Here is a 25835-nt window from a genome sequence, read left to right on the forward strand (position 1 = left end):
CCTGTCCGAGCCCCTCCACCTCTCAAGGCTCACTTTATTCTATGTTTCTCCGGGAGGGATATTCTTGAAAGGGAACCGCGTTACCGCCCGGGCAGACTACTCACTTTCTCCTGCACTGGTTTCTCACCGCGTCCTATTTGATTCCGACTATCCGCTGAACTCCGTTGACTTCTCTCTGCTGCTCCGAGGCATTATTTTCTACTCTTTGCTACTAAGTTGCAAGCGTCGGAGTCCTTTTTTTTGAAAGCGAGCCGCTCTTCCTGCAAGCACAGGGCTTCGCTATCTGAAGGTGAGAAATGGCTCCCCTCGACCCTCTAGACCTCTCCGCCGCGCTCTTCGCCTCTTACGAGGTTACCTGGCGGCCGGTTCGGTCTTTTTTTCGGTCAAGCCGGGGCTAGACTCCTTGAATATCCTTCACAGGAGTTTTGGGGGGTCTCCGCGCCCTGGAGTTGCCCCTATCCTTCAGAATAGCTCAGGTTCTCACCGTACGGTGAAAACCCTGCTTGCGCTGGGATCGCGGCTCACCGGAAGTCGTCAGGGAGCCAAAGTTTCAGGAAGGCACTGCAAACAAGGAAAGATCCATCCTTAGAAAAATGACCCCGGGGTTTTGTTTCCTTATGGTGTATGAGGAAGCCTCCCACTTTCTCTGGGTTGGATGGGACAACTGGAGCTGCAGCCCTCAAGCCCTCGTGTTGGCATCACTCGGCAGCAAACACGTCACAAAGCATCCCTAAGAATGGCCAGCTTTCGCTATGACAGCCTGCACCTCGGAAGGGAGCTTCTGAGACTTAGAGACGCCTCAAGAGAGACGCGTAAGAACCTAAGAAGAGCCTACTGGATCAGGCCAATGGTTCATCTAGTCCAGCATCCTCCTCTCACAGTGGCCAACCAGATGCCTCTTCTGGGAAACCCACAAGCAGGATTCAAGCACAAGAGCAACACTGTATTGTTTTTAACACTTGATTGGAAGCCGCCCAGAGTGGCTGGGGAGACTCAGCCAGATGGGCGGGGTATAAATAATAAATTATTATTATTATTACTGTATTATTATTTCCCCTCCTGTGGTTTCTAGCAACAGGTGTTCAGAAGCACTGCTTGTCAGCATCGCCCTTGAGCCAGTGTCACCAACTGGACTCATGCACTTCAACCCCGACTGGGCTAGGCGAGCTGGGTAGCACTTCCAGAGACCACCAGGTCAAAGTGCTGTGGACTCACAGCTTAGAGTTGTGAGCACCGGATTCACTTCCACAATACAGTCGTCGCACAGCAGAGTATGGCAGAGTCTGGCAGTGTATAAACGACTCGGAGAGCAGCTCTGTAGAATATCTTCTTTTATTCTATAACTACAACTATAATACAAAACTATATACAGAGCTAAATAGGTCTAAGCATAAATGAATGCTGCACTGAGTGTCTGCAGCTGCTCTTAGCAGCAACCTTATCTCTACACACGATCTCTAACACTCAGTCTCTCTCTCTCTCCGACACACTGACTGACTGACTGACTTGGTGCTGGAGCTGAATAAGTAGAAAGCAGAACACTGCTCCTCCTCTCTGGAGAATCAGCAGACTCGTCAGGAGATTCTTGGATATGGGAGGGGTGAAATCTCCTCACTGCTGCCTCCATAGCTAGTAGCCATCAAGAGTCATCCATTCATTTGCCTAATCCTCTTTTAAAGCCATCTAGCTTGGTGACCACCGCTGCATCCTGCAAGTGGCAGTTATGAGCTGCGTTAAAAAGTCCTTCCTTTCATCTGTCCGGAATCTGTCCACTCCGTTACAGAAAGCCAGGCTCACGTACTCCAAGCAAGCTGAACTTGAAGAGCACCTGGAAAACTCATTGCTTCCTCTTGCTGCAAATCTCTGCCATCCCTCCCTTTACCATTTGCAAACTTTTCTGTGAGGCAAATAGCAGTCGATGGGAAGCCTATGCAGCCACAGGACCCTGTTGGGTGGGGGAAGGGGACTTTAACTCTTTCCCTGCCACAGTCCTGACAAAGACCACTTCCCCCAAAACTGCTCTTTGCATTTCAAGCAAAATTGCTGCTGGTGGCAAAGCAGGCTTCCTTTCTAATGGCTGGCCGGCTGCTTCGGTGATGGGGACCATGGAGATTGTATGGGTACCTTGTGGGGTGTAACAGCAGAAGAAGAAGAATGGGTTTATGTGCTGTAACAGTCCGTAAGAGATTTATACTTTGAGGCTGGTTACGGAAGGAAGCGGCCTGCTGTCTGCTCAGATGCTGAATGGAAACACTCTTGGCTGGCTTGCTGACCAGTGCTGTTTGTTTACTCTCAGAATGGTGTTTTTATGTGAGATCCGAGGGACCTTTCAACCAACATGCTCTTAGGGAGGCCAGTCCTTATTTGGATGGCTCTGGGCAGGGCTGGGTCACTGAGAACTCAGCGCAGAAGAACTTCAAGGCTCTTCTGGGTTGCTGGTTCTGACCCTCTGGTGTTGCTTCCTGGAGTATTTGGCTCGGGAGGCTTGCCTGAGCCATCAGGTCTGTGGCGCGATGCCCCATTCCTGCCGGTGCCACACAATGATCTGGACCGGGCAGATGACTGGGTGGCAAAACAGAAGAGCCCCACAGACTCCGCCCTGGGTCCCAAATGGACTGCTCCCTCCCCCCTATCCCCATCTTATTTCACTCTCTGTAATCACCCAATAATTGCTCAAGAGAGTTCCCTCTGAGTCCTTGAAGGGAAATGGAGCACTTCTATTTGTATTGGGTCAATTTTCTCATGGATGAGGTCCCTGGAGCCTCCTGGCCTTCCCAGAGCCCTCTTGATTGCACCAAAAAACATTTACCTGCTCTGCACTGAATGCTTCTTTCCGGCCATGGTGGTGATGTCTGCTTTGCATCTTGGTGGTGTCTCTGGCACCTACTATGTATTTATTCTGGCACTGCTAATTGTGGGGATGGATGCTGCTTGCTGGCAGGAGCGCAAGAATCCAGACACCATGGCCTGCCTAAAAATGAGAACTAGTGCATAGAATCATAGAACTGTGGGGCTGGAAGGGACCCCACGGGTCATCTAGTCCAACCCCCTACGAGGCAGGAATCTCAGCTAAAGAATCCCAGATAGATGGTTACCCAAACTCTGCTTTAAGGCCTCCAAGGAAGGAGAGTTCCCCACATTTGGAAGGAGTCCACTCCATGGTTGAACAGCTCTCACTGTCAGAAAGTTCTTCTTTGCGTTTAGTCGGAATCCCCTTTCATGTAACTTGAAGCCATGGGTCTTCTTCTCCAGAGCGGGAGAAAACAAGCTTGCTACAACTTCCATGGGGCAGTGCTTTAGATATTTGAAGATGACTATCTTATCTCCTCTCAGTCTCCAAGCTAAACATACCCAACTGCTCTAACCATTCCTCCTAAGGCTTGGTTGTCAGACCCTGGATCATCTCGGTCGCCCTGCTCTACACAAATCCTTCAGCTTGTCAATATCCTTCTTCAACTGGGGTGCCCAGAACTGCAGTAGTTCTGCAGCAGGAGAAAAATGCCATCACAGCTATTGAAAGTGAGCCTGCGGTGGGGCAGGTGAGGGGCCTTGGCTTGCTTCTGCCCTGTTTGTCCTTCTCAGCATCCCTCGAACCCTAATGAGTCTCCCCGGGTATCCATAAGGAAGCTTTCAGTCCAGGGGAGAGCAAGGAGCATTCACAGAAGGAACAATTCCTCCTCTTCTGCTGCACTTTCCTCAGAAGGTATTGCAATACAGTCCCTGGGGACTGGATCCAATTTCGCAAAGGCATAATGGAAATGTCCTCCTTGAGAAATGCAGCTGCACAAGAACAGGTCTGGGAGAAACACACACACACACCCTCCACTTCTACTGAGAAGTCTGAAAAAGCCACCCTGCTTCAAATTGAATTTGGGAGGTGTTTAGGAGATGCAGGGGGCTGATAGCTGCCCCTTCGCGTTCTCACAGAGACATCGTCAGAATTGCAGGACGGTGACCCTGGGAAAAGCTGGGCGCACCAGAGTTTCAGCTCTGACATTCCTGTGCATGGTGCCAGGAGGATGTGTCCAGCTCAGTGCTTCACAATGCCAAGATTTTGCAAGTGTTTTGCACTGAGAGAGACGTCATCAGCATCTGATGCTACAGGCAAAGTAACCAGAAAGAGGGTCAGTCCTTATCACGGTGCCTCGGAAGATGGAGTTTTGCTTTCTAGACCTCTCAAATGTTTTTATTAGCAGTGAATCAAGCTCATGCACAACTACCACCGATAGATTGTAATAACCTCTCATAAGGAGAGCCTGCTGCTGGATCAGGCCAATGGCTCATCTAACCCAGCATCCTGTTCTCACAGTGGAAAATCAGATGCCCCAAAGGGAGAACTACAAGCAGGATTCGAACACAAGACCCCTCTCCTGTGGTTTCCAGCAACTGGTATTCAGGAGCATTGCAGTCTCTGACTGTGGTGGCAGATCATAGCCATTGCTGCCAGAAGACATCTCTATGAATTGCCTACTCCTCTTTTAAATCCATCTGGGTTGGCGGCCATCACTGCCTCTTGTGGAAGCAAGGTCCATAGTTTACCTCTGCCCTGCATGAATAAGTTCTTCCGACAGCCTTGCACCCACCTGGTGTGCACTCTAGGGGTGCAGGTTTGAACACAGGAAACGTGGATTCAAGTCCATGCTCTCCTCAAATCTCTGGGTGGCCGGGGCAAGCCAAACACCCCAAGAAGCAACCGTGCTGCTCCTAAGTGCTGGGGAACAACAAAGAATTCTCCCTTCCTAAAATGTTTGCATTTGCTCACCTTCCAAAGGAGGGCAAGACTGATCTCTGTGAGGCTGCTGCTGCTGCTGCAAAGCAATCCTCCTGTGGCTTCTTCCACACACAGATCCCCTGTGAAGCAGCAACGCTCACCAGATATTCTTGACAGAAGGTCTCCTGCATTTGCAGCGCTGCTCTTGTGCTTGAATCCAGCTTGCAGGCTTCCCACTGGGACACCTGCCTGGCCACGGTGAGAATAGGGAGCTGGGCTAGGTGGGCAACTGGCCTGATCCTGCAGGCTCTTCTTATGTCCTTCTGTAACGCCCCAAGGGCCCTCTAAGGAGCAGGTGTGATGAGGAGGCAGCCGTGGCCCCCTTATTTGCTAGTCTCCTCCATGGTTAAATAAATTGCCTCCGCCCCCCTCCTCCTGCCACCTGGCTTTTGCACCACGGAGCTGTGATTGCCGGGAGAAACCAAAGCTCCAGCGCTATGGCGACAGGGTCACACACAAACTCCAGCAGTAAACAAACACTGGGGTGCCCTTGGAGACCGAGCGCCGCGCAGAAGGAATTTCGGAGCAAGCAGGCACAGAGCAGGGGGGCTCGGCCTGCTCGCGGGCTGCCCTGGGCTCCCCACTTTGACTTCCTGCCCTTCAACGTGAGGTTTTCTGCATTTGCCCTGCGCTTTCCAAAGCGTGCTGGGATACAGTGACCTCAGCGCCTCTCAGCGGATCTGGCACCTTCCCACAGATCTCCAGCCAAGGCCTGTGCTTATCCTAGCGCTCACACAGACCGACGGTGCACCTGAGGTGACCCTCCCGTGGGGTGGGTCGTCGGAAGAGAGAGACTGATCCTCCTGCTCCAGCTTCCCTTCCGCCACCAGGCCCATGAGGCACTTTCACTTCCTAGCTCCTGTCACAGGGCTCAAGAATCACACGGTGCCAGGAGGAGGAGGCCCAAAGGACGCTGCTGCAGCCTCCTCAGTCCCTGGCCCACTTCACAGCCTGGGCCAGTTTCTGTACATGCAGCACAGCAAGGCAAGAAGTTAAATACTAATGTGCAAAGCGCACAGTTAAACCTCAGGAGGCAGTGATTCAGGGAGGAGAGGGCTATCGATAGCTACTAGCCATGCTGGCTGTCCTCTGTCTCCACAGTCAGAGGGAGAAATGCTTCTGAATACCAGCTGCTGGAAACCACAGGAGTGTTGCGTTCGAATCCTGCTCGCGGGTTCCTGTGAGAGGCATCTGCCTGGTCAGTGTAAGAACAAGATGTTGGATTAGACAGGCCTTTGGCCTGATCTAGCAGGCACTTCTTACGTTCTTGTGTGGCCCCTGGCTGCCAGGACCCTCAATAAGAATACAGTGGACGCTCCGGTTACGAACGTGATCCATGCAGGGTACATGTTTGCAACCCGCAGCGGTGTGTCTGTGCACACGCGGGTTGCGATTTGGCGCTTCTGCACATGCACAACCACCGAAACTCGGAAGTAACCCGTTCCAGTACTTCCGGGTTTCAGCGGTCCGCAACCCAAAAAAACGCAACCTGAAGCGTCTGTAACCCGAGGTATGACTGTAGTAATTTTATTATTTGTACCCCATCTATCTGACTGGGTTGCTTCAGCCACCCTGGGAGGCTTCCAACACAATATAAAAACACAACGAGACATCAAACCTTAAAAACTTCCCTATAAAGGGAAGATGTCTTCTAAAAGTCCCAGCCCCCACTGGGAGAAATCCCCACTTGCCTCCTGCAACCTGTCCCCCCCCCCCATTTCAGTTACTGCCCCAGACTGAGGCTGCCCTGGTGCACAAGAAAGGCCCTTGCGCATGGCAGCGGGGATCGGGAGCATCGGCAGAGCTGCACGAGGACTGTGGGTCTCCCACAGGCAGCAAACAGCCTTTCCAAGAACTGCTAACTAATGGGACTCAGCTGAGGCTGCCGCTCAGCTCATTACCAGGCAAAGGCAACCTAAACACAATGCACTGGGCTGTAAATATTTAGAGTGGCCAGGATATCTGAGCCCGATAATTGCAATACTTTGATTAATCGCCTCTTCCTGATCAAAGCAAATGGGTTTCTTCACAGCCAAAGTGCCTTTCAAGCAAGCTTTCCGTTCCTTGGGTGAATAGAAGGCCTAAATTCAGATTCTTCCCAAAAGGACCCGTCTGACATAAGGATCGAAGAAAGGGCCACAGAATCATAGAAGCTTACAGTTGGAGGGAACTCAAGAGTCATCTAGCTCAACCCCCTGCAATGCAAGAATCGCAGCTAAAGCATCCGTGAGTTGGGCTGGAGAGCACAGATCCAGGTCTCCGGTCATCACTGCTAGATAAAGGTAGTGATGGAAACTCCCACCCTCCACCTTGGCCCAATAAATAAACCATTTATTTGCAAACAGAAAATTTTATCCCAGAATCGGTTTCACAGGTTGCGCTCTCCTTGTGCTCCCAAGCTGAGCAGGAAGATGGTGAAGCTTTGATGCCCCTCTGCCCTCAGTTACCACTATGGCCTCCCACCACTAAATCACCTTGTCACACCTTCCCCCAAAATGTTGCCAGTATCAGCAGTATGGCGAGCTTGTGGAAGGATGCCCTCCCTTTGAAAGAACCTAACAAGAGCCTGCTGGATCAGGCCATCTAGTCCAGCGTCCTGTTCTCACAGAGGCCAAATAGATAGATGCCTGGGAGAATCCTGCAAAGCATCAGGTGTCCCAGAGAAGCATCGGTGGCACGCCTGACGTTCAACCTGTGAGCCACTCACTCACCAGAGCCTGTGAGCCAAGCAGAAGGAGACGCCAGCTTCATGCTCCTGGGTTAGATCGATTGCAGCCACTTGGAATCCCACAAGGGAAAAACAGCACTTAAGAATGATAAATAAACCATCCACTTTGCTCTTCAACCACCTCTCTCCTAGAGTACTTGCAGGCCCTGAGGGTTTCCACACCATTTATATGGCCGGTTTAGATATATTCCCTTTTCAATGAGAAGTTGAAGCAGTCCAGAACCAGCAACACAAACACTTCTCTGTACAAACATCCCGACTCAACCCTAAGTTGCTCTGCTGCTGCCGCCTAACAATGCCACCCCCCTCCCAGCTTCTCATCTTGCCAATCCAAGCATGGGGGCCCGAGGTGGGTGCGTGGGTGGTTTCAGGCAGCCAAAAAGGAAAAAGGTCCAGGAAATGCATGCATGCATGCATATTAATCTACCTGTCTGTCTAAGAGATTCTAAATATTCTGGTTACAGATTTCTGTTTTGTCTTCGATGCTGAAGCCACATTTCTTTGGATTTCCTCCTTCCTTGTTCCAAGAAGAAGAGAAGAATTTGGATTTGATATCCCGCTTTATCACTACCCTAAGGAGTCTCTAAGCAGCTAACATTCTCCTTTCCCTTCCTCCCCCACAACAAACACTCTGTGAGGTGAGTGGGGCTGAGAGACTTCAGAGAAGTGTGACTGGCCCAAGGTCACCCAGCAGCTGCATGTGGAGCGGGGAAGCGAACCCGGTTCACCAGATTATGAGTCTACTGCTCTTAACCACTACACCACACAGAGGCAAGGCTGGGCCACAACCACTTAAAAGCCAAACTGACAAAGTAAATTCTATGCCACGAAATACCTAAAGGCAGTCCACGTGTCAAAACCCAACTCCCAAATCACTCTGGCAAATCTTCAGGAAAGGGGGATTTCTTCTCAACTACAGGCAGCCTCCAAACTCTCTCTCCTCCATTCCATCCAGGCATTGAGTCCGAACAAGAAGAAAACTAGAACTAGTGCATACAATCGTAGGGTTGGAAGGGACCCCAAGGGTCATCTATTCCAACCCCCTGCACTGCAGGAATCTCAGCTAAAGCATCCCTGACAGACAGCCATCCAAACTCTGCTTTAAAATACCCAAAGAAGGTGAGTCCACCACCTTCCAAGGAAGTCCCTTCCCCTGTTGAATGGCTCATAGCAAAAATTTATGCCAGTGTACTGGAAGAAGCAAAGATCACCTGTGTCGAAGTGATGATTCTTCAACATCAACTTTGTTGGACTGGTCCTGTTGTGCGGATGCCTAATGATCATCTTCCAAAGCAACTACTCTATTCCAAACTTAAAAATGGAAAGCGTAATGCTGGTGGTCAACAAAAGAAGCTTAGAGTCTCTCTCAAGGCAAATCTTTAAAAAATGTACTATAAACACCAGCAACTGGGAAACACTGGCCAGTTGGAGAACAGCCTTGACCAAAGGTGTGGATTTGGAGACACTCAAACTCAGGATGCAAGGGAGAAGCGTGCTAAGAGGAAGGCACACTTGGCAAACCCTCACCATGATCCCACCCAGAAACCTATGTCTCCACTGTGGAAGGACGTGTGGATCCAGAATTGGCCTTATGGACTCACTGTTGAAACCGTGTTTATGGAAGACCATCTTACTCTGCTACAAGGGATCACCGAAGAAGACAAGGAGTCCTTGCAGCTTCCAGAGTGCCTAGCAGAAGTACCCCGGAGGAGTTCCCCATCTACACATGTCAGCTGACACACTACACCCACATACAGTCACGTGACCACATGAACGTCACTCACAGAGAGGCGGCCCAAAGAGCACCGTGTCCAGGGCCTTGAGCTGCAGCTTCTGCCTGTGGCTCCTGTCGGTCATCTTCAGGACAGTTCCTGTCATGGTGGCGTTGGTGATTGCCAACCTGCGGGGAAGAGGGAGGCGGAGGAGGTGGTCACATCTTTTTTAAAAATAATAATAATTTTTTTTTATTAAATTTTCCAACATACATTTATAATATCCAATCTAAATTTGTCACATATTTTCCCTTTTTGACTTCCTTCAACCTCTCTGACAATCATCCATTATTCAAACTTTTAAAAACGCATTTCCTAATTTTATATTGCATTTTATAAACCTTCACTTCTTAGTTTTCATCAGTACAATAGTCCTCTAACATTCACAGAGCTCCTTGAAATCCCACTAGCGTTATTTGCTCATCACATACACATTTCAGATAATCTGTAAATTTTCCCCAGTCTTCTATGAACTTTTGATCTCGTATATATCTAATCTTTCCTGTTAGTTTATCCAGTTCTGCATAATCCATCAATTTCATTCTCCATTCTTCGAGTGTCGGCAAGGAGGTGGTCACATCTGAAGGGCATTTGGAGCAAAAAACACAGCTTGGCCAGGTAGCCCCTCAGGCAAGCTCTGCAAGGACTCACCGCCAGCAGGCAGGTAGGAGATTAACAGGCAGCTTCATGGTTGTTCACAAGGATATTTTGCACCAGCTATTCTCATTTCATAAAGCAGGAAAGCTTCCTTTGCTGGGATATCTTCTCTGCTTTGAAGAACACCTCTTGCTAAACCCAGGGATCTGGTTGTTAGCCCCCACAAATGTGTGAGAATGAGAAAGTGGCCAGATGGATAATTTTATTTATTGCATTTATTGCAATACTTCTTTATTATGTTATGCATTTTTGTGTTTTGATATTGTAAAGCGGCCTGTGATTCTCAGATAATAAATAATAATAAATAATGTGGCATTTATATCCCACCTGTGGGGTAGAGGTTAGTCTGAGAGGCAGTGGATGCCCCCCCCCCCCGGTCACCCCAGTAAATTTCAACAGGGATCCCTGGTCTCCCAGGTCATAGTCCAACATTCCAACAACTACTCCACCGCTGGCCCACCGACACTATACGCCGAAAGCAGGTTTGAAACTGACTTTGCCAAGCTACTGGGAATCTCCGAGCAGCGCTCTCACAAAACCCTGGGAAGCCACAGGCCAAAACCCAGCTTCCTTTTTTGCACCCCCGGAACTGACCTTGGCATGGCATGCCCAGAGAGCTGCAGCTTCCTGAAGGTCTCTTCGTACTGTGGCAGCTCCACGTAGGTGATGAGCCACTGCACCACCTCATCGACGGTCCAGTTGTACACTGAAAGAAAGGTGGGAGAGGGCAAGTCAGTGGCTGAACCAACCAGCAGCCGGTCTTCAGGCCCCACCATCTCAGCTCACGTCTCCAGACCTCCCATCTCTCTCCTGTCACTGTCTGGCTCATCCATCTAGTTTTATTGTGTTTCTCGTGCCACAGGATGCCGCCAAACCTCTCTGAACCAACAGGAAGATGCAGAGAGGAACATAATTTCAGAAAATGCTGGCAAAGGCTGGGCCAACTGCAGGCTCTACAGTAAATCCTATGAGAAGGGGCTAAAGGGACAGGGGACGGGGGGGAAAGGTCAGAGAATGTACAGAAGGATGTCAGACCAGGGCAGGGAAGCAATGTAGCACAGCGGGAAGAGTGTTGGATCAGAACCTGAGAGACCAGGGTTCAAATCCCCTGCTCAGCCATAATCGCGGGCAATTTGCTAACTTGACGATAAAGTTCAGTCTCACACCAAACCATGCAGTCATCTGTATGTCTGCTGAGAACAGCTGAACCAATAAACAGGCTTTTCCCACTTTATATTTTAGTATGGCAATGTCATTGGTCCACTTATTTGGGCAAAATTAGAAGAAGCCCTTATTCCTCCTTCAAGGAGGAGACAAGGAGGAGGAAAGACTCAACATGACAAAAAACAGACTGCTCCTCTCCTCCTGCCCCTGACAGCTCAGGAGCGTCAAGACACCCAAGAGAAGCAGATGTGGAAATCGGTTCTTAAAAAGCTGCTGTGAACTGGGAAGGAGCAGTGGCAGGGAGAGACAGAGAGAAAGGCAGTGTGGGCGGGTAAAGAAACTTAGGATGCAGCAGCTAAGCATCTGTCAGTGCCCCCCCCCAACCCAAAAGGGAATATGGGATCTCTGCCTGAAGCCATGGGACTCTGGGACCTGCTCTCACCAACAGCAGGGAAGGAGTCAGGACCTCTGTGCAGGCTGTGCTTTTATTTATTCATTTCTTGAAAATTTAAACGCCGCTTGGTTGTAGTAAGCCTCAAAGCGGTTTACAAGAAGATAAAGCAATAAAAATCAATAAACATTTGCAACGTATGGAAGTTAAAACATGAAAATAGATTACAAATCCACCTCAACTTTCTCAGCATCTGGCTGGGCTTGTTTAAATAAGAACAATGAAGGCGCCTGCTTGATAGCAATAGACAGGGAGCTCCAAATCGTAAGGGCTGCCACACTAAACGATCAAGCTCTTACAAACGCGAGCTACAGGTCAGAACTACAGAACTACTATCACCATCATGATTTATATTCCTCCTTTCCTAAAAAGAGCTGAAGTTGGTGTACACAGTTGTCCTTCCTGTTTTATCCTCAGAACAACCCTGTGAGGTAGGCCAGGCTGAGAGGGGGTGGTTGGCCGAAGGTCATCCAGGGAGCTTCATGGCTAAGCCACCATTTGAACCCTGCCCTCTCCCAGGACCTCCAAGTCCAACACTCTCTAACACAGCCACGCTGGCTCTCTTGAGAACTTCATCCAAAAGCAAATACTGAGGGGTCACAGCTATGGGGACCAGCATGGAAAGATAAAATACAGCTAAATTAACTTCTCAATCATCAACAAAATGGAACCCGGTAAGTGGGTGACAGGGGGCGCTCTTGGCGGATGGCTTGTTCAAGTCTGTCCACATATAAATTGGGGTGCGTGTGCACAAGATAGAGCCACGCAGGTGCCCATAACTGTACCGTCTATTTGTAGAGAACGGCTTATTTTTTAAAAGTTGCTTCATGTCAAAAGCAAGGCTGCCACAGTGGTTCTCACTTCTCTGGAGGAGGTTCATTAGGAAGCCCGAAGTGCAGAAAAACCCTTAAGAGCCTGAATCCGACAGATGTGTGGCATTTCAGTGTAAAAAAGTGGTTCCCTAAGTGTGTAGTGGGATTACCTGGGGGGCCATCAAGAGGCAATGGGGTGCTGGAGGTGTAAATGACTTTGAAACATGCTGGGATCCCGGGATCAAGCTCATCAATGTTGTTGAATGAATTGAACTAAATAGTTTGAATTGGGTTTGAACGCATTTGCAATTAATTGTTACTGTTCTGAATCTTATTGGGCTATTATCTTCCGCAGAGGGTTGTGCAAACTGCTACCAGCACACACAGAGCCTCCCTTTCAGTGCCCTTTCGGCAGTGGAGCAATTCCCCTCTCAGGAAAGGTCTGGGACTCTGCAGAAAAGGCAAGGAAGAGGCGACCTGCTTGAAATTTACACCATTATGCACAGAAAGTACATAGAGAAAAGCCTTTCTCTCTCTCTCTCTCTCTCTCTCTCTCTCTCTCTCTCTCATAGAACTTGTGGGCATCCAGTGAAGCTTAATGCTGGGAAGAAGCCCTTCCTCATGCAGCAGAGTTAGACTGTGGAACTCCCTTCCACAGGAAGCAGCGATGGCCACCAACTTGGATGGCTTAATGGGACACATGCTTGGGAGAGAGGGCTATTGATGTCTCCTAGCCTCCACAGCTGGAAGAAAAAATACTTCTGAATACCAGTTGCTGGAAACCACAGGAAGGGACAAAGTGCTCTTGTGCTCCAATCCTGCTTGCAGGTTCCACAGGCATCTGGTTGGCCCCTGTGAGAAGACAATGCTGGACTAGATGCTGAACTAGGCAATAGACTTGATGGCAGGATTTAAATAAACATCCACAGTATTAGCATCAGAAAATGTTTGGAAGATAGTGAAATAAAATGATGCATTTAATTTAATTTTTATGTTTTTAAGGTTTGATGTTATGTTATTAATAACTTTTTCTGTTGAGAGATAGCAAAGTGGGTGAAAATGGAAACAAACCAAAAACGCAAGTTGGGGCAAGTCGTGGAGAGGAGGGAGGGAGGAATATATAGTAAACGTTAAGAATTTGAGATGCGTGTAATGAACGAAAATGAAAAATGAATTTATTTATTTTTAAAAGGATGCTGCACTAGATGGACCATCGGCTTGCTCCAAAGGCTCTCCTTCTGTTCCTCTGCTCCCATTCAGCCCTCCAGGACTCCAGAGCGCTCACTCCGCCAAGCTCCTCAGAGGAGAGAAGAATCCTGCAGCCGGCATGTGGGCAGAGGCCAAGCCTCCCCTTTGTTTGTTCAGACAATTTTGGAGGCAGACGCAGGTGGGCGGGGAAGGAAGAGCCTGGCAGCAGCATGGTGTAGAAGGGCTTGGCTGGGGGTGGCTGGTTGATTCTCGGGGGGGGGGGGCGCTGCCACAGATGTTGAAATCCAGCCGGGGGTGGGTGTGTTGTGCAACATGATAGGAGCGGCTTTAATAAGGCAAAATAACTGCTATGGGGAAACTGCCCTCAGCCGAATAAGGCTTGCACCTCAGAGATGGGACGTAGCAGGGAGCATGTGAACGCCAGTCTCCTCTGACCAGAAGAGGTGGTTTAAAATGTTGAGAAGGAGTGGATGAACTTTCCTTCAAGGAGGAAGATGACCTACCCATGTGAGAGACAAGCTTGTCCCTGTGAAACTACATACGTCCGTAAGCATGATTGTATTTTATTGTTATTTTGTTATTGTTGTATTCCTCTGCTTTCAAAAATGTTTTATTGTGTCCTTTTTCCTTTTCTTTCTTTCCTTACTTTCATAGAATCATAGGAACGTAGATTTGGAAGGGACCACAAGGGTCATCTGGTCCACCCCCCCCCCACCAAGTGCAGGGACTTTTCACCCAATGAATCTTTGTTCAGATAAAACTAACGGTGGGCTGGACCTTTTCTAAATGCAGGACCAGGTGGTGACAACTGCTCTTTCTCAAACACAGTGGATCTTTGCTTGCTTAAATGCTGAGCAACCCATGATGCTGGAATGCCCTAAACAACTTCTGAGTAGGCCTAGTCTAGAGTTGTCCAAACCCTGGGAGGAGTCTAGCCAACTTGCCTGGGATGCTGAGAGGGGCAGGACCCACCACTGGGGATTCTGAGAAGAAGGAAAGGGGCCATCTCTGAAGGTTGACACCATGACTGGGCTTTCCTGGAGTGCGATTTGGAAACGAGTGGCAATAGAGACATCTCCCAGGCAATGGCCCCTTAAGGCACTAACAAAGTGGGCTCTCACATAGCTTTAATTCATGCATTTGTTTTTTAAAAAGCAAAGGATTGCTGAGTTGGAAGAGACCCCGAGGATCATCTAGTCCAACCCTCTACGAGGCAGGAATCACAGCTAAAGCATCCGTGACAGATGGCCATCTAACCTCTGCTTAAAAACCTTCAAGGAAGGTGAGTCCACCATCTCCCAGGGGAGTCCGCTCCACTGCCAAACAGCTCTTACTCTCAGGAAGTTCTTCCTAATCTCCTTCCTTGCAATTTGAATTATAAGGTTTGGGTCCTACCCTCTGAAGCAGCAGAAAACCAGCTTGCTCCATGCTGATAAAAATTGACTGCTTTTCTACCAATGGTTTTAGGGAAGCGGGTGGCGCTGTGGTCTAAACCACTGAGCCTCTTGGGCTTGCCGATCAGAAGGTCAGCGGTTCAAATCCCCATGACGGGGTGAGCTCCCATTGTTTGGTCCCAACTCCTGCCAACCTAGCAGTTCGAAAGCACGTCAAGTGCAAGTACAGTGGTACCTTGGGTTACAGATGCTTCAGGTTACAGACGCTTCAGGTTACAGACTCCGCTAACCCAGAAATAGTACCTCAGGTTAAGAGCTTTGCTTCAGGATGAAAATAGAAATCATGCTCCAGCGGCGCCAAGGCAGCAGGAGGCCCCATTAGCTAAAGTGGTGCTTCAGGTTAAGAACAGTTTCAGGTTAAGAACGGACCTCTGGAACGAATTACCGTATTTTTCGCTCTATAACACGCACCTGACCATAACACGCACATCGTTTTTAGAGGAGGAAAACAAGGGAAAAAACATTCTGAATGAAACAGTAGATGTATCATTTTTGGGCTTCATGCTGTGGCCACAGACATGTGATCTGATGGTGAATTTGGGGTGACCCAATGCAAAGATCCTGAGGATCCATGTGGATCCATGCTTTGTAACCACATTTTAAGTGGGGAGCGAAGGAAAAACAAAGAAGGGACATGAGAGGGGTGTGCAGAGAAGCAGCTGGCTAAGAATGCAGGAGAGGGATTTAACGGGAGGGAGGAAAGAAAGGCAAAAGTTTCCCCCCACCCAAGACAGCTCGCGCGCGCGCGCGCTCTCTCTCTCTCTCTCTCTCTCTCCCTCCCTCCCTCTCTCTCTCCCCCCCTCTCTCTCCCTTCCCCCCTCTCTCTCCCTCTCCCCCAGCAGCACCGGAGGGGCTTTCCCTGCTCTTTGTTCCGTTTCAGCAAACACAGCAACGAAACAGAGAAAGGTGGGCAGTAAGACCCTGAGGCAGAATGCAGGAAAGCAGCCGCTTCCTCTTTTCAGCTTTCCTTTCTCCGTGAAGCGCCGCGATTTGATTTTTGCTTGATTTTTCGGCTCCAGGGACCACACATTCGCTCTATAACACGCACAGACATTTCCCCTTCCTTTTTAGGAGAGAAAATCTGCGTGTTATAGAGGGAAAAATACGGTATGTACTTAACCCGAGGTACCGCTGTAGATAAATAGGCACCGCTCTGGCGGGAAGGTAAACGGCGTTTCCGTGTGCTGCTCTGGTTTATCAGAAGCGGCTTAGTCATGCTGGCCACATGACCCGGAAAAACTGTCTGCGGAAGCAGAGAAACACTGGCTCCCTCGGCTACTAAAGCGAGATGAGTGCGCAACCTGAGTCGTCCGTGACTGGACCTAATGGTCTGGGGTACCTTTACCACCAATGGTTATAGGTGAGGATATAAGAGCATCCCCTGCCCTCAGACAGCACAGCACAGCACAGCACAGCAGCTCCTGCGACTGTGCTGTTGGGCTCTGCCTCTCTCCTGAGAAGATGCCTTAAATAGCTCAGGACAGCAATACCTCAAGGACCGCCTCTTCCCATATGAACCTACCTGGTCCCTGAGATCATCTTCTAAGGCCCTCCTTCGTCTGCCTCCTCCTCAAGAGGTTCAGAGGAAGGCCTTCTTTGCCATGGCTCCTCTTCTGTGGAATGCTCTCCCCAGGGAAGTTTACCTTCATTATATACCTTTAGGCGCCAGGCAAAAACATTCCTTTTTAACCAGGCCTTTGGTTGATCTTATTGACATCCAACTCCCTTTTAAAATATGGCTTTTGGAGGGGGGGTATTGGGTTATTGCATTTGGTTTGATTTTATATGTTGTGGTCTTCTTGTGGACCGCCCTGAGACCTCCGGGCACAGGGCGGTGAATAAGTTGAACAAATAATAATAAAAATAAAATAATGCCTCCGCTCTGACTTGCAGCGGAGGGTCTAGCCAGCTTCACAGCGAGGACGCAGGATCTGGCAGCAAAGCTCTCAGACTGCAAGCCGAACTTTTCTGCTGGGGGAAAAACCTGACAAGTACATGAAGATTAGAATGGGTAGCAGCCAGGGGAGATTAACAAGGCCATAAAGCGAGCAAGAGGTATCAGCATCGGGGAAGTGTTTGCTGAGTGTGGCAGGCAAAGGAGCTGCGGCCTTATCTGGAGGCACTCAGCACCCTCTGCACCACTGTGGCACTTCGGAAGAGCAAAGAGCAGTGCAAATCTTCCGCTCTCACTGCTGCCTTGTCTAGGATGCTTTGGTGCTGGAGAGCAGATAGGACTCTGAAGAACACAAGAGGCATCTGCAGGACCAGGCCAGTAGCCCGTCTAGGCCAGCAGAAATCATGCTCTCACAGCGGCCAACCAGATGCCTGTGCGAAACCCACAAGCCGGATTTGAGCACAAGAGCACTTTTTCCCCTCCTGCAGTTTCCGGAAACTGGTATTCAGAAGTATTTCTGCCTCTGATTGTGGAGACAGAGCATAGCCAAGCTGGCCGGCAGCCATCAAAGGCCCTCTGCTCTCCCATGAATTTGTGAGAATTCCTGCTCCATGATTGCAGTCATGGGATTGTTGTCTATCACATGACAGTGTATGTTTTGACTCCACAGAGTGGGAAGTGACAAAGACAGGATGTTTGTGTTCCTCTGTTCCATGAAGTGGGACTATTGTCCTTTCTTCTTTTTCTCTTTGCTATCTGATGCTAGAGAGAGAGGGAGCCCCGTTGCAGTGCTCCGTGTGTGTTAATATGTAAATAAAGTAGATTAGCCAAAATGCTGAGTTGCTGAGGTCTGTTGAGCAAGCTGCGAAGACTCTGCGGATCCCTAAGTGTGCCAATGTCTGTTGGCATCGGTCGCTGTGATGTTCGGGCTGAAGGAGGCTTATGAAGCTCCCGAACGAACAACCAGGAGGGAGGGAACATGCCAGTCAGGCATGTGTCTCTGCCAGGGTCCTACTCGAGTGTAGGCTGAACTCCTGACAGAATTTGACCGATCTTCTTTCACGGCCATCCAAGTCAGTGGCCATCCCTGCCACCTGTGGGAGGGAGTTCCACAGTCTGACTAGTTGCTGTGTAAAGGAGGACTTTATTTTATCTGCCATGGGTCTTCCAAAACTCAGCTTGCTTGAAGCATCCTGAGCCTCTCAGCAGGGCAGTGGAACAGGAGTGTGATCCCCGCGTGTCTCCTGAAATGCCTTAACCGTTTACATTCCCCATGCCTTGCAATTGAACATCTGGGGTGGGATTGTCTGTTAGTTAATGAATTCTGGAAACAGTTTGGTATAGAAATATTGGGAATTGTGGGTAGGAAGGTGGAAATATCTAAATTAATGGTTCTTATTAGCCTGAGTAGCACCGAGTTAGAAACCAAAGAGGAATGTAAATGGGTAAAATTGAAGGTAATTGCAGCCACACAGGTTAGAGCGAGTAATTGGAAAAATGCAGAAGAGCTAGGGGTGAACCAACGGAGGAAAAAACTGAAAAATATTATAATTTTAGAATATCTAACTGTGAAGATACATAAAATGAAAGGGTTTAAGGTCAATGAGAAGGAGGAGGATTGGTTTGAGAAGATATTGAATTATTTGGGTAGGTTTGAACAATTTGGGGCAATTAAAATGTTAAAAGTTAAATAAACCTTGTGGAGGCAGGAGTGTTAATGTATAGAGAATTGTACATATGGTTGATTTGAATATGTTGTTATTGATTATGTAAACCCAATGGGGGTTTCACTGTTTGTGTTTTGGTTGCTGGCAAAAATTTAAAAAATAAATAAATGTGGAAAACAAGATTAAACATACAGGATTAAACACACTAGTATTTAATCCAGGCTCCTAATATTCCAAAATAGTCTCAGACGCGCCGCAGCCCTTCCCACTCACGCCCAGGGCCTCCTGTGACTCACTACTGAACCTCGCTCATTCTTTATCGGCACAGGAAAGGAGGGCAGTGCGGGGAGGGGGGAGAGGCAAAGAGATAATTCCCCCATTTATTATTATTATTTTTAATTTGCATATTATTTTCAGCCTGCTTCCTGTTGTACTGCAGCGGAGGAGTTGCAAATGCAAACTCGGTTTTAAAAAATGCAAAAGTCGAAACCGGTCAAGGGCTGCACTGGAGGAAGCCACAGGCCAGCGGCGAGAGGGGCTTTGCTGAAGGAGAAGGAAGTGGCTTGGCTAAGGCGCAAGAGGTTGCTAGAGAGAGCAGGAGAGGGAGGGAGGGAGGAGCAGAGAGGCAGATTTTGAACACTGAGGACTCAAAAGCCTGCTGGAGTTCCACAGTTTAACTCTGCAGTGTGAGAAGGACTTTCTTCCCTCTGCCCTGAATCTTCCAACATTCAGCTCCATTGGACGCCCACGAGTTTGGATGCTATGAGGGAGGGAGGCAGGCTTTTCCCTCTATCTACTTTCTCCGTGCCACGGATAATTGTATAAAAATTTATCATGCAGCCTCTCAATCGCCTTTTCTCTAAACTCAAAAGCCCCCAAAGCTGCAGTCTTTCTTTGAAGGGGAGTTGCTCCACCCCCTTGATCATTTGGGCTTCCCTTTTCTGAACCTTTCCCAACTCTGCAGTCTCCTTTTTTGAGGTGAGGCTGCCAGAGCTGGACGCCAGCCTTACCTTCGGACGACTTCCAGGCCTTCCAAAGATCTTCCACGCTGATGTGCTTATCCTCCCCATGGAAGGTGCTGTGTTTGACCGTTGGGTCGTGGTAATTCAAGTCTTCCCTCAGGAACTGGAGGGGGAAAAACACAGCCCCAAGTCAACCAGTTGCACAAAGTCCCGTGTTTATCAGCTCCATCTGGTCCGCAGGCTGAGACCCTCCCTGCCCGCGGGCTGTCTGGCCAGAGTGGTGCACGCTCTGGTTATCTCCCGCTTGGACTACTGCAATGCGCTCTACGTGGGGCTAACTTTGAAGGTGACCCGGAAACTACAACTAATCCAGAATGTGGCAGCTAGACTGGGGACTGGGAGTGGCCACCAAGACCATATAACACTGGTCTTGAAAGAACTACACTGGCTCCCAGTACATTTCCGAGCACAATTCAAAGTGTTGGTGCTGACCTTGAAAGCCCTCAACGGCCTCGGTCCAGTAGACCTGAAGGAGCATCTTGATCCCCATCGTTCTGCCCGGACACTGAGGTCCAGCTCCAAGGGCCTTCTGGCGGTTCCCTCGTTGCGAGAAGCCAAGTTAAAGGGAACCAGGCAGAGGGCGTTCTCAGTAGTGGCGCCCGCCCTGTGGAATGCCCTCCCATCAGATGTCAAAGATAAAAACAGCTACCAGACTTTTAGAAGACATCTGAAGGCAGCCCTGTTTAGGGAAACTTTTAATGTTTAATAGGTTATTGTATTTTAGTGTTCTGTTGGAAGCCGCCCAGAGTGGCTGGGGAGACCCATGTCAGATGGGCGGGGTATAAATAAATTATTATTATTATTATTATTATTATTATTATTATTATTATTATTGATGTTTTCATTTTAACAGTGACTGTAAGGGCAACTAAAAGTTTGTTGGGTGTGGGTAGGGCAGACCCAGGTTCAGAAACAACAAAGCAACTGGTCTGGGGGCTGAGCTACTTCACAGGGCTGCAGAAAGAGCATGGTTTTGTGTAAAATATTAAACTGCAAGTCCCCAAGGAATGGGGGAACCATCTCTCGGAACACAGTAAGAGTCCGCCTGGATCAGGCCAATGGTCCAACTAGTCCAGCATCCTGTTCTCACCTGTGGGAAAGCTGCAAGTGGGATCTGAGCACAAGAGCAGCACTTACACCTCTTGTGGCTTCCAGCCACTGCACTGCTGTCTCCCAATTATGGAGGCAGAGCCTAGCCATCCTGGTTAGTAGCCACTGCTAGCATTCGCCTCCATGAATCTGGCTAATCTTTTTTCAAAGCCATCTGGGTTGGTGGATCTCCTGTGGGAGAGAGTTCCACAGTCTGACTGCACGCTGCGTGATGATGGACTTCCTTTTGTCTGTCCTGATGTGTCCTATTCACCCCGCTCCTTGCAAAAAAAATCACCAGCTTGTTTCTCCTTTCGGCTTCCCAATGAGTCCACAAGACCACCAGTTCCTCACCCTGGGCTGCTAACCTTTCCTGGAAGCCTTTAAGGAGGGTTTTTTTTAAAAGCAACACACACACACACACACACACACACACACAAAACCAATTGCCTCATTTTGCATGCTTTTACTGATGTCTCTGCTCTCACTGTTGCTATGCAAACCTTTACTGAAGCACAGCTGTTCACCTGAGTGATGGGTCGGGTTGTCCCCATTTGCAGTTCCTTAATGAGGCCACTGGCAGAAATGCAGCTTTGCTCACTAGACCTGTCCTGTCCCCCCATCACAAACGCCTTACTCTGCTACAGTGCTTTGCAGAGAAGCTAGAAAAAGGAAGAGGTGGCCTTTCCAACTGCTCCCATCGGAGATGAAAAGCAGCTGTCCACGTGGAGGCACAAGCGTGCAAACACACAACTAGCGGATCTGCTCAACAAGCGAGCAAGGCAGGCGACTCTGGAGAAAAGCAAAGGTAAGTCTGCCAAGAAGAGGAAATCCATTCGCCGTGCGCAAACTGCAAATTCATCTTTGCTGCCGGGAGGCTAAGAATAAACTGCAGCATCACGTTCCTAAGCCACATCCAGGACAAGCTGAATAGGCTGCATCTCTTTTTTCCTCCAAAGTTCTTAGCACCTGCCTATTAAAAGGCTATTCTGAAACTCACAGCTTCGGAGATGTGTGCAAGGGCAAGCAAAGGTGGCTTCCGAAACTCAGCCGCGAGATCAGGGCTCTCAAGTGTCTCTTTGCAAAGCCACACCTGAGCCCTCTCAAGGTTAATCACCACAGACCCCCTTCAACAGGCAGTCAACAGAAGAGCAGCATTTGCATCTCTCTGCTTAGAGGTCCAAAAAGGTCAGCAGATGGAATGTCTTCCTGGCTAGTCATACCCATCGCTTCCTGAATCAACTGACGCCCAGGGACTTTGGATTCAGGAGGGATATTGGCAAAAGTGGAATATCACACACACACACACAAACCCAGCTTCCATTCACTCATCCTTCAGAACTGTCATGATTTTTATCTTTTCCCTCTTTCTCTGCAGAGTCAGATACCAGTAGTATCTAAAATTCAAAGAAACTTCCTCTTCAGTTTACAGAGATGATATCTTTTTAGACCAATTCTAAAGGTATTACATTAATCCCCCTTCACATCATGCTGTTGTTTTGAATGAAAACCACAACTGTTTTTGGAAAGCTACATACATTTTACAACCACTGACTTCCAAGTTGTTAATAGTCGCCAATTCTATAAAATCTATTTCTACCCTCACCCAGACCGCACGATAATTCATTAAATAATTCAAGATAATTAACCTGAAAGGTTCCAAAGGATGGAAACCTTTCCACTCCTGATCAGTTTTTGTTGCTAGCGTTTTCCATCAGTGAAATCACCGTTCCTTGTTACAAGCATCCATAAATGTATCTCTTTTAATATGCAAAGGGCTTAACCCTAACCCTGGATTTCAGCTATAAATATATAGCAGAGCATAAGCTTTTAAGCACACTTCACACTTTGAGCAAAAGGCCTCAGTAAACCAGTCACTGGTTCCATATTTACAAGATATTCAGAAATGAAAAGGGGGTGTTGAGAATGAGCCCCGCAAAACACACCCCTTCCAACTGCAAGCCCCCTTAAAAATGCCCTCTGGTGGGGGGGAAACAGCTTTCGCCCAGCAATGGCATGGAATGAACTTGGGGGGGGTGATTGGAGGGAGTTTCCAAAGGCTCAGTGTCACTTTTGAGAGAGCCTCTTACCAAGTCTTCCTCAAAACAGTGAGGGCACCCAGAGCAAGACCTAGAAAGGGTATCTTTTGAAAGAGAGTGAGCTGTATGGGGAGACACAGTCCTTGGGGGTCTCCTGGGCCCTGATGGCATTTCCAAGTCAATGCCAACTAAGGTGGCAGAAGCTTTTGTGGGCCACCATTCTATTCATCAGATGCGTGAAGGAGCTACCTAACTAAGGAGGCATATAAATAAATAAACCCTGCCTTAGGGTCAGTGGACTCCCTTGAAAAGTGGTGAGTTCTCCTTCCGTGGAGGTTTTTAAGCAGAGGTTAGGTGGCCACCTGGTCAGGGATTCTTGAGATGTGATCCCTACATTGGATGCGTGGATGAGATGACCCTATGGCTCTATGATTTTATGACTACAGAGAGGCTATATTCAGATAGGGCTTATCTACCTGGGAAGGGAGCCCATATAGGAGAAGGGAATCTCCTAAACCTCTGCTGCCTTGCAGGACATCTTTGGGAGGAGAAAAGCCACAGGAGTAAACCCTCTGCAACTCCAGAGTTGGGTTTCCAAGGCAGTTGGATGACATCTTGCTTGCCTCCTACCAGCAACTCCTGCAGTCAATATGGTGCCAAACGTCTTCCTTTCCTTTCCTTTCCTTTCCTTTCCTTTCCTTTCCTTTCCTTTCCTTTCCTTTCCTTTCCTTTCCTTTAGACTATATCAGCACACCTGAGAGGGGGGTCTTGTCATCTGGGTAGCTCAGGACCTCCATACACACAGCCCAGGCTTGCACCCTCAGGAGGTCACTTTCATACTGCTAACACAACTCTCTCTACGCCAGTGTGGTGCAGTGGTTAAGAGCAGTAAACTCATAATCTGGTGAACCGGGTTTGCTTCCCCGCTCCTCCACATGCAGCTGCTGGGTGACCTTGAGCTAGTCACACTTCTCTGAAGTCTCTCAGCCCCACTCACCTCACAGGGAAAGGAGAATGTGAGCCGCTTTGAGACTCCGGGTAGTGAGAAAGCGGGATATCAAATCCAAACTCTTCTTCTTCTTTTTCTTTTCTAACTCTCTTTCTTTCTCTCTCTCTCTCTCTCTCTCTCTCTGTGTGTGTGTGTGTGTGTGTGTTTGTGTGTAATACCAAATACCAAAGGGCAAGCAAAGCAAAGCACCATTTTATGGAGAGATGTGGTATGGCAGAAAGCAGAACACAAATGAATTCAGAATCCAGCTCAGTATCGGTGTGACTCTCCACTACACCGCATTAAGCAAATTCCGGTGATCAAGAGGCTTAGTAAAACATCTAATGGGAGCCAATCCCTTTCCCAGCTGAGCCACAAACCCATGCATGGTGCAGATGCTGCAAGATGAGTAACAGAGGGAGCAAGGAAGACAGTGGAAAAGGCAGGCCGAAGAAGACGGAAGAGCAGCTAATTGCAAAGGAGAGGAAGGAAAGCCTTCCTGGAGCCAGAAAGCGTTGAAGCTGCAACTGCAGGACTCAAGAAGTGCCCAGTGGATCCTTTTTCTGGAATGCCCCCCCTCTCTCTCCCCTCTGGCCAAGAGGCCCCTGACTGAGCGGAGTTTTGAAGCTGCACCGCCTGAAAAGAGGGATTAAGAAAATCTGTGCAGTCCTGTGACATTCTCAGTGAGCCAAGCTCATGATTTGAAAACGAAATAAAGGAGGGTGGTGGTGAGGAGGGCAGGGTGAACCTTCCCAAGATGTTCCAAGATCTCTGGAGATTATAAGCCACTGGCTGCAGCCAAACCAGGCAGGAATGCAAAGATAGAGATATCCCCTCCTGCCCCCCCCCGCCCCACAGCCTGTGACCTCCACGAGGAACATGGCAATGTCATCTAGAGTGGCCAATGTGCACAGCTCAGAGCAGCCGTGATCTCCCCTAGGGATGTAGGCAGGGGAACCAGCTGTTGCTCAGTATATTTAGCTCAGGAAGGAAAAGTGATCTCCCGGTCGGCCCTCCTTCAGCAGAGCCACGGTGAAAACAGGCTTCCAAGGTCTCTTGGAAGAGGACATGGTCATAGAATCGTAGAACTGTGGTGATGTAAGGGACCCCAGGGTCATCTAGTCCAACCACCTACAAGCCAATAATCGCAGCTAAAGAATCCCTGGCAGAGGGACGTACAACCTCTTCTTAAAAACCTCCAGGGAAGGTGGGAGTCCGTTCCATGGCCAAACAGCCCTTCCTGTCTTCCTAACGTTTAGTCGGAATCTCCTTCCCTGCCATTTGAATCCACTGGTTCAGGTGGCACCCGCTGGAGCAGCCGAAAACAAGCTTGCTGCATCTTCAATGGGGCAGCCCTTGAGATATTTGGGGACGGCTATCAGGTCACCTCTCAGGTGCAGCTGGAGCAGTTCTCCAGTAAGGAGCCAGTGTCCTGTAACTCAAGTGCAGGAGGCGGGGGGTCCTCTGCATCGCCAGGAGATGCGGAGCAGGAGCTAAGCCAAAATGCATTCATAGGGCTGAGACCCTCCCTGCCCACAGACTGTCTCACAGAGTGGTGCATGCTCTAGTTCAGTGTTTCCCAACCTTGGGCCTCCAGCTGTTTTTGAACTACAATTCCCATCATCCCTGACCACTGGTCTTGCTAGCTAGGGATGATGGGAGTTGTAGTCCAAAAACAGCTGGGGGCCCAAGGTTGGGAAACACTGCTCTAGTTATCTCCCGCTTGGACTACTGCAACACGCTCTACGTGGGGCTACCTTTGAAAGTGACCTGGAAACTGCAATTAATCCAGAATGCGGCAGCTGGACTGGTGACTGGGAGCGGCCGCCGAGACCACATAACACCGGTGTTGAAAGACCTACATTGGCTCCCAGTACGTTTCCGGGCACAATTCAAAGTGTTGGTGCTGACCTTGAAAGCCCTAAATGGCCTCGGCCCAGTATACCGGAAGTGGCGTCTCCACCCCCATCGTTCTGCCCGGACGCTGAGGTCCAGCGCCAAGGGCCTTCTGGTGGTTCCCTAACTGTGAGAAGTGAAGCTACAGGGAACCAGGCAGAGGGCCTTCTCAGTAGTGGCACCCGTCCTGTGGAACGCCCTCCCTTAAGATGTCAAAGAGAT

The 25835-nt window shown here is 49.1% G+C and overlaps 1 protein-coding gene and 1 long non-coding RNA gene across 8 annotated transcripts in view; one reads left to right on the top strand and one right to left on the bottom strand.

The window, feature by feature from the left end:
• STIM1 (stromal interaction molecule 1) overlaps positions 1–25835 on the bottom strand; it is a 105746-nt gene that overhangs the window by 33091 nt on the left and 46820 nt on the right. For all 7 annotated transcript variants that reach the window (XM_081860283.1, XM_081860284.1, XM_081860285.1 and 4 more), the window contains 3 exons: positions 19590–19704; positions 10523–10634; positions 9284–9399 (listed from right to left, as the gene is read on the bottom strand). In XM_081860283.1, coding sequence (XP_081716409.1) covers positions 9284–9399; positions 10523–10634; positions 19590–19704 — 343 coding nt within the window. The remainder of the gene's footprint in view (positions 1–9283; positions 9400–10522; positions 10635–19589; positions 19705–25835) is intronic.
• Positions 13836–18426, top strand: LOC309341427. The gene is made up of 2 exons (XR_014156329.1): positions 13836–14110; positions 16912–18426. It is a non-coding gene; the product is annotated as an uncharacterized lncRNA (long non-coding RNA).

Source organism: Podarcis erhardii, assembly GCF_964252035.2.
Source record: "Podarcis erhardii genome assembly, chromosome: 4".
In the NCBI taxonomy this organism is placed as follows: domain Eukaryota; kingdom Metazoa; phylum Chordata; class Lepidosauria; order Squamata; family Lacertidae; genus Podarcis; species Podarcis erhardii.